Source organism: Corvus cornix, chromosome Z (assembly GCF_000738735.6).
Source record: "Corvus cornix cornix isolate S_Up_H32 chromosome Z, ASM73873v5, whole genome shotgun sequence".
In the NCBI taxonomy this organism is placed as follows: Eukaryota; Metazoa; Chordata; class Aves; order Passeriformes; family Corvidae; genus Corvus; species Corvus cornix.
This window is the reverse complement of record NC_046357.1, coordinates 57,282,514-57,296,812: the sequence shown is the minus strand read 5'-3', so window position 1 is coordinate 57,296,812 and position 14,299 is coordinate 57,282,514. Positions and strand designations below refer to the sequence as shown.

The following is a 14,299-nucleotide window of genomic DNA, read 5'->3' as shown; positions in this document are numbered from 1 at the left end:
TGCTGGTGAGTACACCTCTTGCATGTTTTCAGGGATACAGGTAGACGCTATCCCTCCAAACAGCCTCTGCAGTGTACATGCATTAGACTGTTCTGTGCACAGGTGACATTTGTCATTGGCAATGGTCACAGTGGTCAGTACCAGTGTAGTTACAGGCTTTGACAGTGACTTCTTCATCCATTATTGCTTAGCAAAATCCTCCTTGTTCTTTTTTGCATGCTTCACAGTACAACTACCTTGGATGCCTTTCTCAACTCTGCAAAGGACAAAGTCTCTTTGTTTCATCCTTTCATTTTGGTTTTTGAAACACTTTTTGATAGTAGCCTTTGTACTTCAGCCAACTTTTAGGTATTGATGCCATTATCCATTCTTAAGAAGTTGGATATTGATTACAGCTATTTCCTTCTTTCCACCCATTTGTTCACTGAGTGAGAGGTGTTGTCTTGTGCTGCATCATGAATGCAAGGTCACAGAATCACAGAATCACAGACTGGGTCAGGTTGGAAGGAATCACAGGGAGTCATCTGGTCCAACCTCCCTGCTCAAGCAGGCTCATCCCAGAGCACATGGCACAGGATTGTGTCCAGGCAGTTCTTGAAGTTCTCCCAGTGAGGGAGGCTCTACAACCTCTCTGTTCCAGTGCTTGGTCAGCTGCACAGTAAAGAATTTCCTCCTCATGTTCAGGTGGAACTTCCTGTGCATCAGTTTGTGCCCGTGACCTTTCGTGCTATTGCTCGGCACCACCGAGCAGAGCCTGGATCCATCCACTGACACCCTCCCTTCAGACAATCACAGACACTCATGAGGTCCCCTCTCAGCCATCTCTGCTCAAAGCTGAACAGGCCCAGCTCCCACAGCCTTTTCTCCTAAGAGAGATGCTCCAGCCCCTTCATCATCTTTGTCACTCTCCACTGGACCTGCTCCAGCAGGTCTGTGTCTCTCTGGTCCTGAGGAGCCCAGAACTGGACTCAGCACTGCAGATGTGCCTCACCAGGGCTGAGTACAGGGGCAGCATCACCTCCCTTGTCCTGCTGGCAGTGCTCTTCCTGATGCACCCCAGGACACCATTGGTCTTCTTGGCAAGCAGGGTCAAGATTTCAGTCAGACAGCATTAATGTTATTACCAAAAAGAGGGACAATGGGAAAACATGCAGCTGTAGGAGGAGAAAATGTCAAACTACAGCAGCCCAAGCTTTCATCAGCCTTAATTCCTGTGGAACCACACCTTCAGTCACAAAAGGGAACTCACTTTGGTGCTATCATATATTGGTTTTAATAAGTTTTTAACACATAGAGACAGAAAAGAAAAAAAAAAACAAGCCTGTGTCTCATGCTCTGAGAGTGTTGGACTTAAACCAGTCATGTCTGCTTGATGCTGGTGTGAGCGGGTCCACTGCATAGAAAATCAAGATTCCTGTTGGCAATGTTCAAAACCCAGCAATTACTAGTGCTACCTGGCATATTACATTGCTATTGAGCTTGATAAGACTAACTTCTACCCAGCAAAACAGATCCACACAAACCTGTGATAAAGATAAATTTACACACTAGACTCTCCTTGCTCTACATTCCCTGCCAGTCTCATATCAAAGAGTTGAAAGAACACTCTTTTTTTAAGCATAAGAGAGCTCTCATGCATAAAAGAACAATCTTTTCTGCAGTCACAAGCCTCAGCTGGTTTTTTCAAATAAATTCTATTTCAGAATTGGCAGAATTACAGGCCCTGGAATAAAACCAGGAAAACAACTGGATAAAAAGAGATGGGGAAGAAAAAGTATTTTCCTGTAGAAATTCAATATTTAAGAAATGAAGATTCAAGAAGGCTGGCTGATAAAATAGGAGGAGCTGAAAACAAAATTCTAAATATACTCTAGGTCAATACCTCACCACAGGTGAGGGAATATTTTACAGATTGTTGAATTTCTGAAGTCTGTGTGAAGTCATCAATGACTGCACAATTTGGCCCTTTTGTACAGTGTGATCTGTAGAGATTTGCCTAGTTGTTCCTGCTGCAAGGAACATAATTTTTCATTGAACTAGGACAATGTGTTTAGAAAAGGCCTCTAGGACAGATTCAAGGACTTCAAGTGAAGCAGAACCACTGTGCCCCTAGGGTATTGTTCCAGTGGCTTCCCACCCTCAGGGTTAAGCATTCATGTTTTCAGATGGCATGTGTTTGGCTTTAACTTGTAAGCACTTAGGAAAAATTTCTATCCCAACAGGTTTCAAAGCTTTTCCAAAGTTTTAAAATACATTTATACAAAAAATTGTCTTCTTCTTTAAATGCTGCTTTGATGGTCAGACACAAGCCTTTCACAGAATAATAGAATTAAATATAAATACAATACCCTGAGTTGGAAGGGACGCGCAAGAATCATCAAGCCTGCAACATCTTTAGCTAGCACTTGAGCTAAATACTCAGGAAACAGCCAGACCTGCCAGCAGTAATGGAGAGGAGGATTTAGGAAAGTAGAATGTGCTTAAGAAGTCAGAAAGGTTCATAGTGCTGACAGAATGCTCATAAGCCTACAGAAAGCACTTCGGACAAAGAAATGAACAGTTCTGGTCAGAAGCTTAACACTGGCCTTATTCAAAAGATGATACAACTCTAGCTGCTGGCTGAACTGTAGCAACATGTGACAATTTCAACTCTTTGATGTTGCTGGTACCTATCCAGAACCCTGAAGTGAAGACCATTTACTGAAAAACTTCTCTTGCAAGGTGTCAGCCTAGGGTGGTACCTTTGGCACAAAAACCTCCCATCTGATAGCCTAGTTCTGGGCAGCGCAGTGACACAATTTACAAAGGTGAAATATTCAATAATATTTATCCAGTAATTGTAGTTTTTGTATGTGTCTTTGATAGGAATACTGGAAAAGGCTGGATCTCAGACTTTGTTATCCAGCAATGACTTTTAAACATTACTTCACATCATGTAATTCACCTGTTCTACCTCTGTTTTTACAGACATGGACACGGCTGAACCCCCTTTATACCAATAACAACATTTATTACTAAGAGATCTCTCTGTTACTGTCTCAGGAGAAGGAAACTCTCAATTAGTAAGCAAGAGTTAGGTGGGAAAAACTAAAAAAATACAGAGAAACAAAGATCAATATGTCTTTTCCCTGGATTTTATGTTTTTCATTTGTTCAAATTAACCAGAAAAAGTCAGTGCCAGGGAATTTACTTTATTTTAAGAGTTGTCCAAATATGAAACCAGCAACTGGTTTAAAAGAAGGATACAAACAAAATCAAGCTGTCAGTATCAGTTTTCTCGAAGGTGTAACTGGGGTGGGTCTTTGTAAGGGGCCTGGCATCTAAAAATGCCCTTTGGTGTGTAGCTGCAGTGTAGGTTGTTTTAGCATCCAGGAGAGTGTGATGCTTTGGGCCTGACCAGACAGGTTTATATGTTTTCATAACTGTGAGTGAATGAGGCACATGATGGGTTGGAAACGTAGTCAAGAAATCTATTGGTTTTGCTGGGAAAGTCTGCAGCATGAGTGATAGGTTTTAGTCTATTGCATAGCCAAGGCTTATAGTCTTATAGCTATTAAATGGCTCAGTGATTTTATTAAGAGGGGCCAAAGATTGAGATATCTTGGCTGGCTTGCCATTTGGGTGCTTCCAGTGTGTCCAGGTAGTGGTGTGAAGGTCCATTTTCTCCAGAGGAGGAAGATATATATCACGTTTTCTGGTGAATACAGGAGGCTGCTTTGTATTTTTCCTGAAATTCAGTTGTAGTAGAGAAAAGGAAGACAGGGACCAGCTTTGTCTGGTATGGTGTTGCAAGCTTGGTTGGCTGACCAGCCCACCCCGGTAAGAAAATTTGTGTGTAGTGAGGCCATCAAATGAGACATCACTGACCTTGTATTTCTGAATTTTATGGACATAACGTTCCACCAGAGGAGGTGGCACGTAATTCACTTTGTAATTGGTTATGTACTCAAAGGGAGCCTTGCTTTTCTGGACCAGATTCAGAGGTTTTCAGCTTTGAGTGGTAACCAGTCCCCTGTAGAAAGAGTCATTCTGGACAAAGGTTCTGTGGTAAAATTTTTCTTTTGATGGGTGAAACCTAATGTTTGGTCTGATCTGCTCTGTCTTTGGTTCATTCTGTAACACACAGTCATCTGAAATGAAAGAGGAATCATATTGAAATTCTCAACTGAAATTCTTTGATTAGTTTAGCCATATATCATATTATTACATTTTCTACTTTGAAAAATAGTTGTTTATGATGTAATGTTTGACAAATCTTATTCGAAGAGCAGCTGTAGAATATATTATAGACTAGTGTGTTAAGCCCTGGAAATGCCCTGCATCTACACAGAAAATTGAATCAAACAGGCCTGTACCCACTCATACCTGCAGAGATGGTGAAACACCATGAGGAAAGATTAAATAATATTCTCAGTCTTGCAGAGACATTTTCTGCAGGTAACTGAGCGGGTGCTCAGTCAGCTAGGAATCATGGAAGTGTAGCATCAAGGCAGTGACTTTGACCTACTTCAAACACTTTCCTGCTGCTGGGCTGTGGCTGGCTCCAAGCACAGAGTGTGCCTATGTGTGCAGAAGGCTGTTCAGGCGTCTTAGACAGCATCTCTAGGACAAGGAGAACCAGATGTCCACTATTCCACTCTAAAGGCTAAGCTGCAGTGCTGCCCTTCCTCTTTCTACCTTCTCACTTGGCCTGGTGACTGACCTGATTCCTCAGCCGCACAGCTGTGATGCTGCCTAGGGTTTGCCACTTTCAGAGGCTTGCAGCTCATCTTGGTGTTAGCAAGCTGTGCTGTGTGGCATCTCCTTGGCCCTTGGCTTTGCTCTCCATGGTAATCCTGCTGTCAGAACAAGCAAAAACTGAGAAAGAACTTGCAACTCTATCCCAATTCTTCCTTACTAGAAAAACTGTGCTGGGATTTGCAGAACAAGTCTGCACTAATGTGAAGCATTGAATTATATTGCAGAAATGGTTGGTATTCCAGAAATCTTGCTATCCAAATCTATGACTAAGAAAACATTTTAGATGGTATTTTAGGGACATTCATATGTTCCTTTCTTGACAGGATATCAGGGAAATAAATGAGGTCCTGTAATCTGAAGATTTGTGCTGTCATACTAGGAATTCACTGCAAATCTGCCTAACCCTCTGACCAGCGCTGCAGCCAGAAGACCACAGTTTTTTTCCCCTTACTAGTAATTTTGTGCAACTTTCCCTAGACACCATTATGGTTACTGGTAGGAAGTTGAAATTAAACAGTCTTGGAGCTAATCCAAGGGGTGATTTTTGTTTTCTTTTTTTAATTTTCCCTCCTTTCAAACCACACTAAGAGTCATGAGGCAAATCAGCTTCCAGCTGACTTTGTCAAAGTACTATAGAGTAAATGATGCAATTAGGATATTTGTATTAGTATATTTGAACTCTTTAATCCAATCAGAGTTTGGCACTCCTCTTTCCCTTGGCAAGCAGAAGATGTCCAGGCACCACTGCACTGGTGAGATGCCTTGTGCCCATGCCTAGGGTACATCATTCTCCTTGAAAAACAGTACAAGAGGGTGAACCATGAACATGTACAGATGTGTTTTTACAGGAAATGCATTAATAACGTGTTCAAAAGTGAGAAGCTAATGAGATTCAGACCACCTCTACGAAAAGGTTTGTTCAGAGATATCACATTTCAGCCACCAACCAAAAGTTACCAAAAAACTTTTCAGGTTCTCCCATCATCTTTGCTGGAGAACAGTCTATGCATTTTGGATGTAACCATAGCTCTTGTAAAATATTCAAAATATGATAAGCAAGTCCATCTGTCTTCAATTTTTAAAATTTATAAGCTGTACACGTTTGGAGACCTCATAGGCATTATGAATTTATTTTACTTAGTGTAAGCCAGCAGTGCTACTATTCCTTCAAAATATGTTACAGTTTTATTGTAACTCTAATTCTTAACCATAGATATTAATAGTTTCCCATGTAGCACAATCTTGAAAACATTAGGAGGGAATGCAGGATATGAACCATATGTTGTTGGAGGGTTAGGCACATCTCCCTATAACCAAGCAAAACTGAATTGAAAGTAGGTCACGTGTCTGGAGATAGACAGAAACAACTACATGTGTAGCCTGGAGGAGATGAGAATTTTGAAACTTTAAGTTGCAAAGTCATCTGACATGAACTGTGACAAGCAGTAGCATCAATTTAACCCTACAGTGTCATTTGGGATATGGTGTGTTCAGTGGGAAAGAATACAACAATACAGTAGGAAAAGTAACTTAATACCAATGCAGCACTATTTTATATGCTGTTCCAGTATTCCAGTTATGATAATTAATTCAATACAATGTTCCAAAATTTCACACTTGAGTAGGTGTGCTGGTTTTGGTTGAGGTGGCGTTAACCTTCTTCACAGTGGCTGGTGTAGGGCTGTGTACTGGATTTTTCCTGAGCACAGAGCTGATAATACAGATATATTTTTGTTATTGCTGGGAGGACTTACACAGAGCCAAGGCCTTTTCTGCTCTTTGTGCTCCAGTCTGGTGAGGAAGCTGGGGGTGCTTGGCAGGCTGGGGGGTGATGCAGCCAGGACAGGTGACCCAAACTGACCAAAGGAACATTCCAGACCACATGGCATCATGATCAGTACATAAAGTAAGGGGGAAGGAGGATGTGGACAGGCATTTGGAGTGAGAGTGTTTGTCTTCCCAAGTCACCCTTTCCTGTGATGGGATCCTGCTGTCCTGGAGATGGCTGAACACCTGCCTGCCCATGGGAAGAAGTGAATTAATTCCTTATTTTGCCTAGCTTGTGTGCATGGCTTTTGCTTTCCCTGTTAAACTGTCTTTATCTCAACCCATGGATTTTCCAGCTTTTACCCTTCTGATTCTCTCCCTGATCCTGCTGGTGGGGGAGTGAGCAAGCGGCTGCGTGGGGCTTGGCTGCTGACTGGGGTGAAACCACGACAGTAGGATCAGTGAAAGTAGCAATGCTTAGAGAATAGCACAATTAAAAGTTGTAATTTTTGTTGAACCTGGGCCTTTAAGAGAATTCATTCGGTATCCATTCAGCAACTCGATCTTTGAGGTGGCTTGGACAATGATTTCCATTTGCAGTGTTTGGAAAAATACTGTAAATTATAAACAAATGTGGCTGTGACACCTTTTATTAGAGTTCTGGAGTTACACTTAAGGTGCTGACCTAAACACTGACGAAAGACAAAAATACACATATGTTCCAGATACAGAGAAGTTAAGGATATCTACACACAGAAGGACAGATCCTCCACTTCCACATAGCAGCCTTTTTTTATTGGTTTTACTGAAGCTATTCCAATGAATACCATCTGGTGACATTTCCTATGCAAAAAAAGTGTTCAAAATTGTGTAGATATGGACATTTTGCACCTCTGGCTCATAGTCTTCACAACTCAAGTCATTCTAAATGGACAGAATTTCCTGTGTGTTTGATGTTAAAACTGCAGTTTATGCTGTTGCAAACATGCAGCTGCAAACATGCAGCAGTTAGAATAAAGTATAACTTTCAGTCATTTCAGCCAGGTGATTTTAATGATGCATTCACATGCCTTTTATTTCCCAACTTCTTTTATCATTTTGACTTCCAAGAAAAAAATTGTCTGTGTACATTGGGACAAATCTGTAATAATAAGCAGCAGTCATAAACTGTTACATTTGCACAGCATAATGAAATAAAATACAGAAATACACAAAAACTATCTGCCTCTCCACGTTAGCTAGCTGAAAGGTGAGCAAAGGGGAGGTAAAATCCTCTGACTTTCTACTTATGACTTACTACCAAAACTGACAGGGTTGTCTTAACCGTGCAAGGAAAAGTTTCCTCCTGGTGCTCATAGAAGAGAATTTGTGCTGCTGACAAAGAACAAAGCTCCCACAAAGACAAGCCACCAAGTTACTGCAGCTGAGGAACAAGGACACAGATGCACAGTTCACCTGTTTCACCAGCAGGAGAACTGGAGTGCATTGTGTGTCCGTATTTCCTGTACACATCTCTTGTATATTCACGAAATAACTCTGCAGCAAACAGAGAAAGAATCTCTGTTGTGGTGGCTAAGTCCACTTTACACCCCCAAGTTGGCCTAAAAGTGGTCTCTCCTTACAACACTGTGCTAGAAAGTTCTCCCTTTGTCTAGATTCTGCTGGTCACTGGCCCTCTCTCCCCTCCCATCCCTTTCACACTGTTATGCCATTCAACCTTGCCTCTGCCCCTAGCCCTCAGATCATTGGTTTGGATGCTCTGCCTGCCCTTGGGGGAGTTTTTGGGACAAACGGGCGCGGGCTTTCCGGTTTGGTTGTTCTTGCCTCTGTTCCCTTGGGGGTGTTGCCATTAAACACCTCAGAATTGCAGGCAGAGAGCCCCTCTCACCTCTTTGTCTCCGGTTCATGCACAGACTGTGCTCACAAGCACCTGCGAAAGGTGAGATCGTGAGCACGCGTGGGTGCCGGGCAGAGCCGCCTGAACGGTGCGCGAGGGACCCACTAGGGACAAACGCAGCATCGATCCACCGAAGCTCTCACTTCTTTGAGTCTCATCGTTCATGAACAGCTCAGACCTAGCAAATTCTATTTTAGATGTGTCTCATCCACTGCAGCTATGCAGTATACTAGGAATATGTTCAGTACATCTGCTGTTGGATCAACATACAGGAATTCCCATGGCCCTGCTTCTACCTAGGATTCCTGTTAGATAGGGAAAGGAGGTGAATTCAGGGAAATCCCAATGCTACCATTAATGCAGGGCTGTATTACCAACTACCTATTTCTGTCTGTATGGTTCCTGCACAGTTTGTTAGCATACATATACAGAAGGAATAGAAAATGCACGCTGTTTTGATCTGTCTTCTTAAAAAATGAAGTTACCTGTGAAGTCCTGAACAAAGCTTCAAGGGCAGTTTACCTTTGTAAGTGGTTTTTATATCCATCTTGGTGCTGGGAATATGTCTCTTCATCCTTCAGGAGAGGCATGGGATAATTGAGACATAGTGTAGGAGTTATGATCATGTCTGCAAGTGGAGGTCAAATCCATATTCTCACATTTCTTTATATGCTTTTCAGATGGTTTAGGTTTCTGTGGCAACACTTCATGAGCTATATAATCTCTCCTGTGAAGAATAATTTTATTACTTTTTTCTTCCAGAAAAAAATATGTTCCTTTTTCTGGACACACAAAGAAATTATACTTCCCCTTATCTCCACAAGCTAAGAAAGTCGGGATATGATACGAGCAGTTAGTGAAACACACAAACCTTTTGCATTTGAAAACATGGGCTCTGCAAAAGGGACAGAGGCAGCTCTTGATAACCCCAGTCAGGCCAGATTTCCCCATCTTTCCACCCAGCAAGGGTAATGGCTTTACATAAAGCTATCTCTGTTCTACAGTGGAGTTACACCAGAAGACATAACTCCTTTTAAAGGGCAATAATTACAGCAGTGTGGGACACATATGAGAGAGGCAACAACAGCCTTCCCAGACAACACGCTGGACACCAGCTCAGCCCAGGCTGGGGAGATAACATTAGAACAGTTTTACAGCAAAACGCCTGTTGGCCAAAGAAACATCAGCATGGTCAGACAGTCAGCTTTTTCTCAGCTACTGCTTTAAAAGAGCAACTTCAGATACTGGGGTAGTATTACTTAACTTCAGGACAACATTGCAGAACCACAAGAAGATGGAGAAGAAAACAACTTTACTATCCAACACTCAACAGCCTGAACCTATTTCACTGCCCAAATGCTTTGGTATGGGGCAGAGAGTTTGCTGCCTGGCACGAACAAATTCAGTCTCTAACGTCAGAAGTACTTCTCCACTGGTGTGCAGATCTGTTTAGGCCATTGGCAGCCAGCCAGGAGAAACAGTCACTGCAGGAGTAATTCTAGTATTAATATTGCTCTTTGCTTCTGGAGTGATGCTGAGTGGGCAAGAGCCTGAGCCTCTGAACACACTGTATTAGCTACATATTTTAGCAAAATATACGAGGTTCTCAAGAGTCTGTGTAGAGCAGAAGAAAAGAGAATTCGCATTGCAAAGTATTAGGTATAGTGGTAAAAACAGAAATGCAGAAGTAAAAAAAAGCAAGAACATCAAGTGGTGCTTATGTAGATGTCACACGTGTTCCACCTCCTTAGCATACTTTTCTCAGCAACTTAAAGCCAATGTATTTTTTAAGAGGCATCAAGAAAAGATGAGCTGGAACACAACAGACACTCAGCATCCTAGCAGCAGGGAGAAGCCAGTAACAGAAAGGGTGTTTTCCAAGCCAGTCACTGCACAGTTCCATGTTTGAAACAGTCAATACATACCAGAACCAAGTAACATATCACAGGTAGGCAATACTTTACGAGCATGATAAAGTGTTTTCTGGCAGTGGGAGAACATTTACTGTTCTGACAATTGCAATATGACAGAACGTGCAGCAGAGATTACAGAGGAGACATTGATCTGCTGATAAATCAGTGGCAACCTGTATCTAGGACATCATTAAAAATGGTGCAACCTGCCTGCAAACTCCCAGATTTTATCCAGGGGTCTTGAAGTCACAATATTCAGCAAAATGTTACTTAGCAAAATGTTACTAGAGAAGGTTGGTGACAAATCAGTGTTTGCCGGTCTCACAGTCCCTGCATTTATTCTCGTAGAATCCATCAATTAATTCTCTCTGTGTTTAGCCACACAGATCCAGAGTTTTTAGCAGCCCTCTGACAGGTTGAGGGCATTTTTTTCGTTAGGCCTTGGTACTTAACATGCTGGGTGTGTTTTCTTACCAGTGCTGCCCAGAGGACAGCAAGACTTTCAATCCTTTCAGTGGCTAAGAGTTCCTGCTCTGTGTTTTTGATTCTTACAATGGTAGGCAAGGTTTATGTATTTCGCAGTGTTCAAACTCTGAAGAAACAAATATAAGTATTTTCTGTGCTTTCTTACTAGTCTGGGGTTTTTTCAGAAGTTGTACAAAATCCAGGGTTAAGAGTTACTGCGGAAATCACTAGCCTTGTCTGAGAAAGAATAGTTTTGTTGATTGAATAGGAAATTCCTAAGGATTCCTTGACAGACCCTGCATGACAACTGCCCCTCCTTGCCTGACTTAAGAAGACACCAGTGAGTCCACAATTTAGTTCTAGGCAGACACAAAGATGTTTGGCTGCTTTGGCTCGTGCTGGAAATGGAAGGCGTATGTAGAACAGCAGGCTGATTTTTGATACGCTCAGATCCTTTTGTTTCTTTCTGAAAAACTTTCATGTAAACAGAGACATCCAAAATGTGAGTAGGTTGAGCATTTCAGACTTAATCAGCCACATTTGTTATTTAAATCAACAATAAAAAGGTATAAGTAGAGGAAAGAGTTGATAGAGTTCCATGTCAGGATGGGTACTGCAAGAGCTGGAAGAAGTCCTCACTGAGCCACTCTCCATCATTTACCAGCCATCTTGCTAACCAAGGAGATCCCAAAAGACTGGAGGTCAGCAAATATGACCCCCATCTACAAGACAGGCTGGAAGGAGGATCCAGGGAACTATGGGCCTGCTAGCCTGACTTCGGTGTCAGGGGAGGTCATGAAGCAGATCATCTGGAGTGTCATGATAAGGCAAGTGGGAGACAACCAGGAGATAAAGCCCAGTCAGCATGGCTTTGTGAAAGGCAGGTCCCAGGTCCTTGACCAACCTGATTGTTTTCTAGGACAAGGTGACCTGGTTAGTGGTTGAAGGAAAGGCTGTGGATGTGTCTACCTGGACTTTAGTAAAGCCTTTGATGCCATCTCCCAAAGCCTTCTCCTGGAGAAACTGGATGCTCCTCACTTGGACAGGTGCACTCTTTCCTGGGTAAAGAACTGCTTGGATAGCTGGGTCCCAAGAGTGTTGGTGACTGGAGTTAGATCCGGCTGGGGGCCAGTCAGCGGGGCTCAGCATTGGGGTCAGCCCGTTTAGTATCTTTATCAGACCTGAACGAGGGGATTGAGTGCAGTTTGCAGATGACACCAAGCGGGGCAGGAGTGTTGATCTGCCAGAGGGTCAGAAGGCTCTGCAGAGGGGTCTGGACAGGCTGGATCAATGGGCTGAGGCTGATGAGAAGAGGTTCAACAAGGCCAAGTGCCAGGTTCTGCCCTTCAATCATATGAGGGACTGAAAACCTGAAAGAGTTAATGTAAACCTGAAACAGCTAATGTCTCAAACATTTCACAGAAGGGAAAAGGAATGTTGCCATGCCAATTAGATAAGATGTGGTTAGAAAAGAGGGTCTTGCAGAGGCAGCATAATGCTTCTCTGGGATCAGCTTCCTTATCTTGGGTAACTTTAGTTTTAAAAACAAGTTTGAATCAATGAGACCCTCCAACACCCTTCTGAAAAATTCTAGAATAACAAAACACACACACAAGGACTAGTCTATAAATAGCTCAACAGAGAGGGGGTGAGGGTATGCACCCATGATCTGTGCACCTGCCATCCAAGAAAACAGAGGCACTACTGGAGCCATGGGTGGTGACACAGATCTGTTTTCTCTACTTGTATTTTCCTATCTTGCCTTCTTCCTTCCTTCCTCTGCTTTAAAGCTTGAATCACTGCTGCTACAGGCTGTTCAAAGATCACTATTGTCATGTGCTGTCCAGAAAAGTTTAAATCATTGCCACCACAGACCTTTCAACCTATCATAAGATTTAAATCGTTCCTACTATAAATAAAGCTTCTTAATTAATCATTTGGCATTGTTTTGCCGTAATTCAGGCCACGAGTGTCCCGAACAGTGGCTGCCTCAGCACAGGCGGTGCATGACTGCCCTCTAGGGACCCGATATGTCCCAACAACGCCAGGCAGTGCTGCAGGCTGGGGGCGGAGTGGCTGCGCTCGATGCAATGAACCAGAGGATGCTGGCTGACACTAGCTGAACATCAGCCAGCGTGTGCCCAGGTGGACAAGAAGGCCGGTGGCATCCTAGCTTATACCAGCAATAGTGTGGCCAGCAGGACCAGGGCAGGGATCATCCCCCTGTACTCATTACTTGTGAGGCCACACTGTATTGTTTTGGGGTCCTCACTCACTGCAGGAAACACACTGAGGTGCTGGAGCATGTCCAGAGGAGGATAACTGAGCTGATGAAAGGTCTGCAGCATGAGTGCTATGAGGAGTGGCTGAGGGAGGTGGGGCTGTTTAGCCCAGAGAAAAGCAGGCTCAGGGGTTACCCTATCACTCTCTACCTGAAGGGAGGCGGTAGCCAGTGGGGGTCAGTCTTTTCTCCTTGATAAGATGACAAGAAATGTCTTCAAATTGCACCAGTGGAGGTTTAGAATGGATATTAAGAAAAAGCTCTTTGTGGAAAGGGTTGTCAAAGACTGGAACATGCTGCCCAGGGACATGGCTGAATCCACGCTCCTGGAGGAGTATTTAAAAGCCATGTAGATATGGCACTTAGGAACACAGTTGGCTGGTAGATTAGCTAAGTTAATGGCTGGACTTAATGATCCTAGGTTTTTTCCAACCTAAACAATTCTCTGAGGACAAATGGGTGGTGTTAGCTGGTAAGACTTCAATAGCCACTGTCACCTCTTAGGTCTCTTCTTCGATTCAGCAAAGGCAAGAGTTTAAGATAATATCCTATCAAGATTGTGCCTATGATGACAAAGGACTTAAACATCAAGACCACACAACAGCCACCTTTTGAGGAAAGGGGAGCTCTCAGATCCATTTTAAAGGATCAGATTCCTACTCTTCATGAGTTCCTTCTGTGGACAAGTAGTTGGAACATCAATATCCCAGGAGCAGGGAAATGCCTCAGAAATAAATTCCATCAGGGAAATGGGCCCAGTGAAAGTATGAGGACTTCTTCTAAATATCAAGACTAAGGAATAACATAGCTGAGAGAAATAAACAGCCCAGCAATCCACAGTCACTGCCTTGAGGAAAATAGCCACACCTCCTTTCCAGTCATCAAGATCTACAACACCCAGACTTTCCTGGAAACCAGGCACTAATGTTACAGTATACAAAGTACCATACAAAACACAGAACAAAAGGAAAATATTCCTCCAATATCCTCAATACTTCCCCAGACAACATTCCTTCTGGTTTACCAGAAACCTTCCCAAAAAAGCCAGGACCTTGACTGTGCTTCTATGGCTCCCTTTTCTCTGATTAGATGACATCTCAACCTTCAGGAAGTGCCCCACCCAATAAACAACTCTAGTAAACTGGTAATAATAGATGAAAGAAGAATAGAAGAAAGCTGAGACCTCTTTTTTGCCTCATTCTTCAATGGCAACCTCTTTTCCCACACCTCTCAAGT

General features: G+C 43.0%; 1 protein-coding gene across 1 annotated transcript; it reads right to left on the bottom strand.

Moving 5' to 3' along the window:
* Positions 1–2,953: 2,953 nt before the first annotated feature.
* Positions 2,954–10,626, bottom strand: SAXO1 (stabilizer of axonemal microtubules 1). The gene is given in 9 exon segments (XM_019281884.3): positions 2,954–3,294; positions 3,296–3,348; positions 3,351–3,493; positions 3,495–3,546; positions 3,549–3,712; positions 3,714–3,813; positions 3,816–4,130; positions 8,927–9,001; positions 9,004–10,626. Coding segments are annotated over 9 exon segments (1,317 nt in total). The 5' UTR covers positions 9,356–10,626; the 3' UTR covers positions 2,954–3,231.
* Between the last annotated feature and the right edge of the window lie 3,673 nt (positions 10,627–14,299).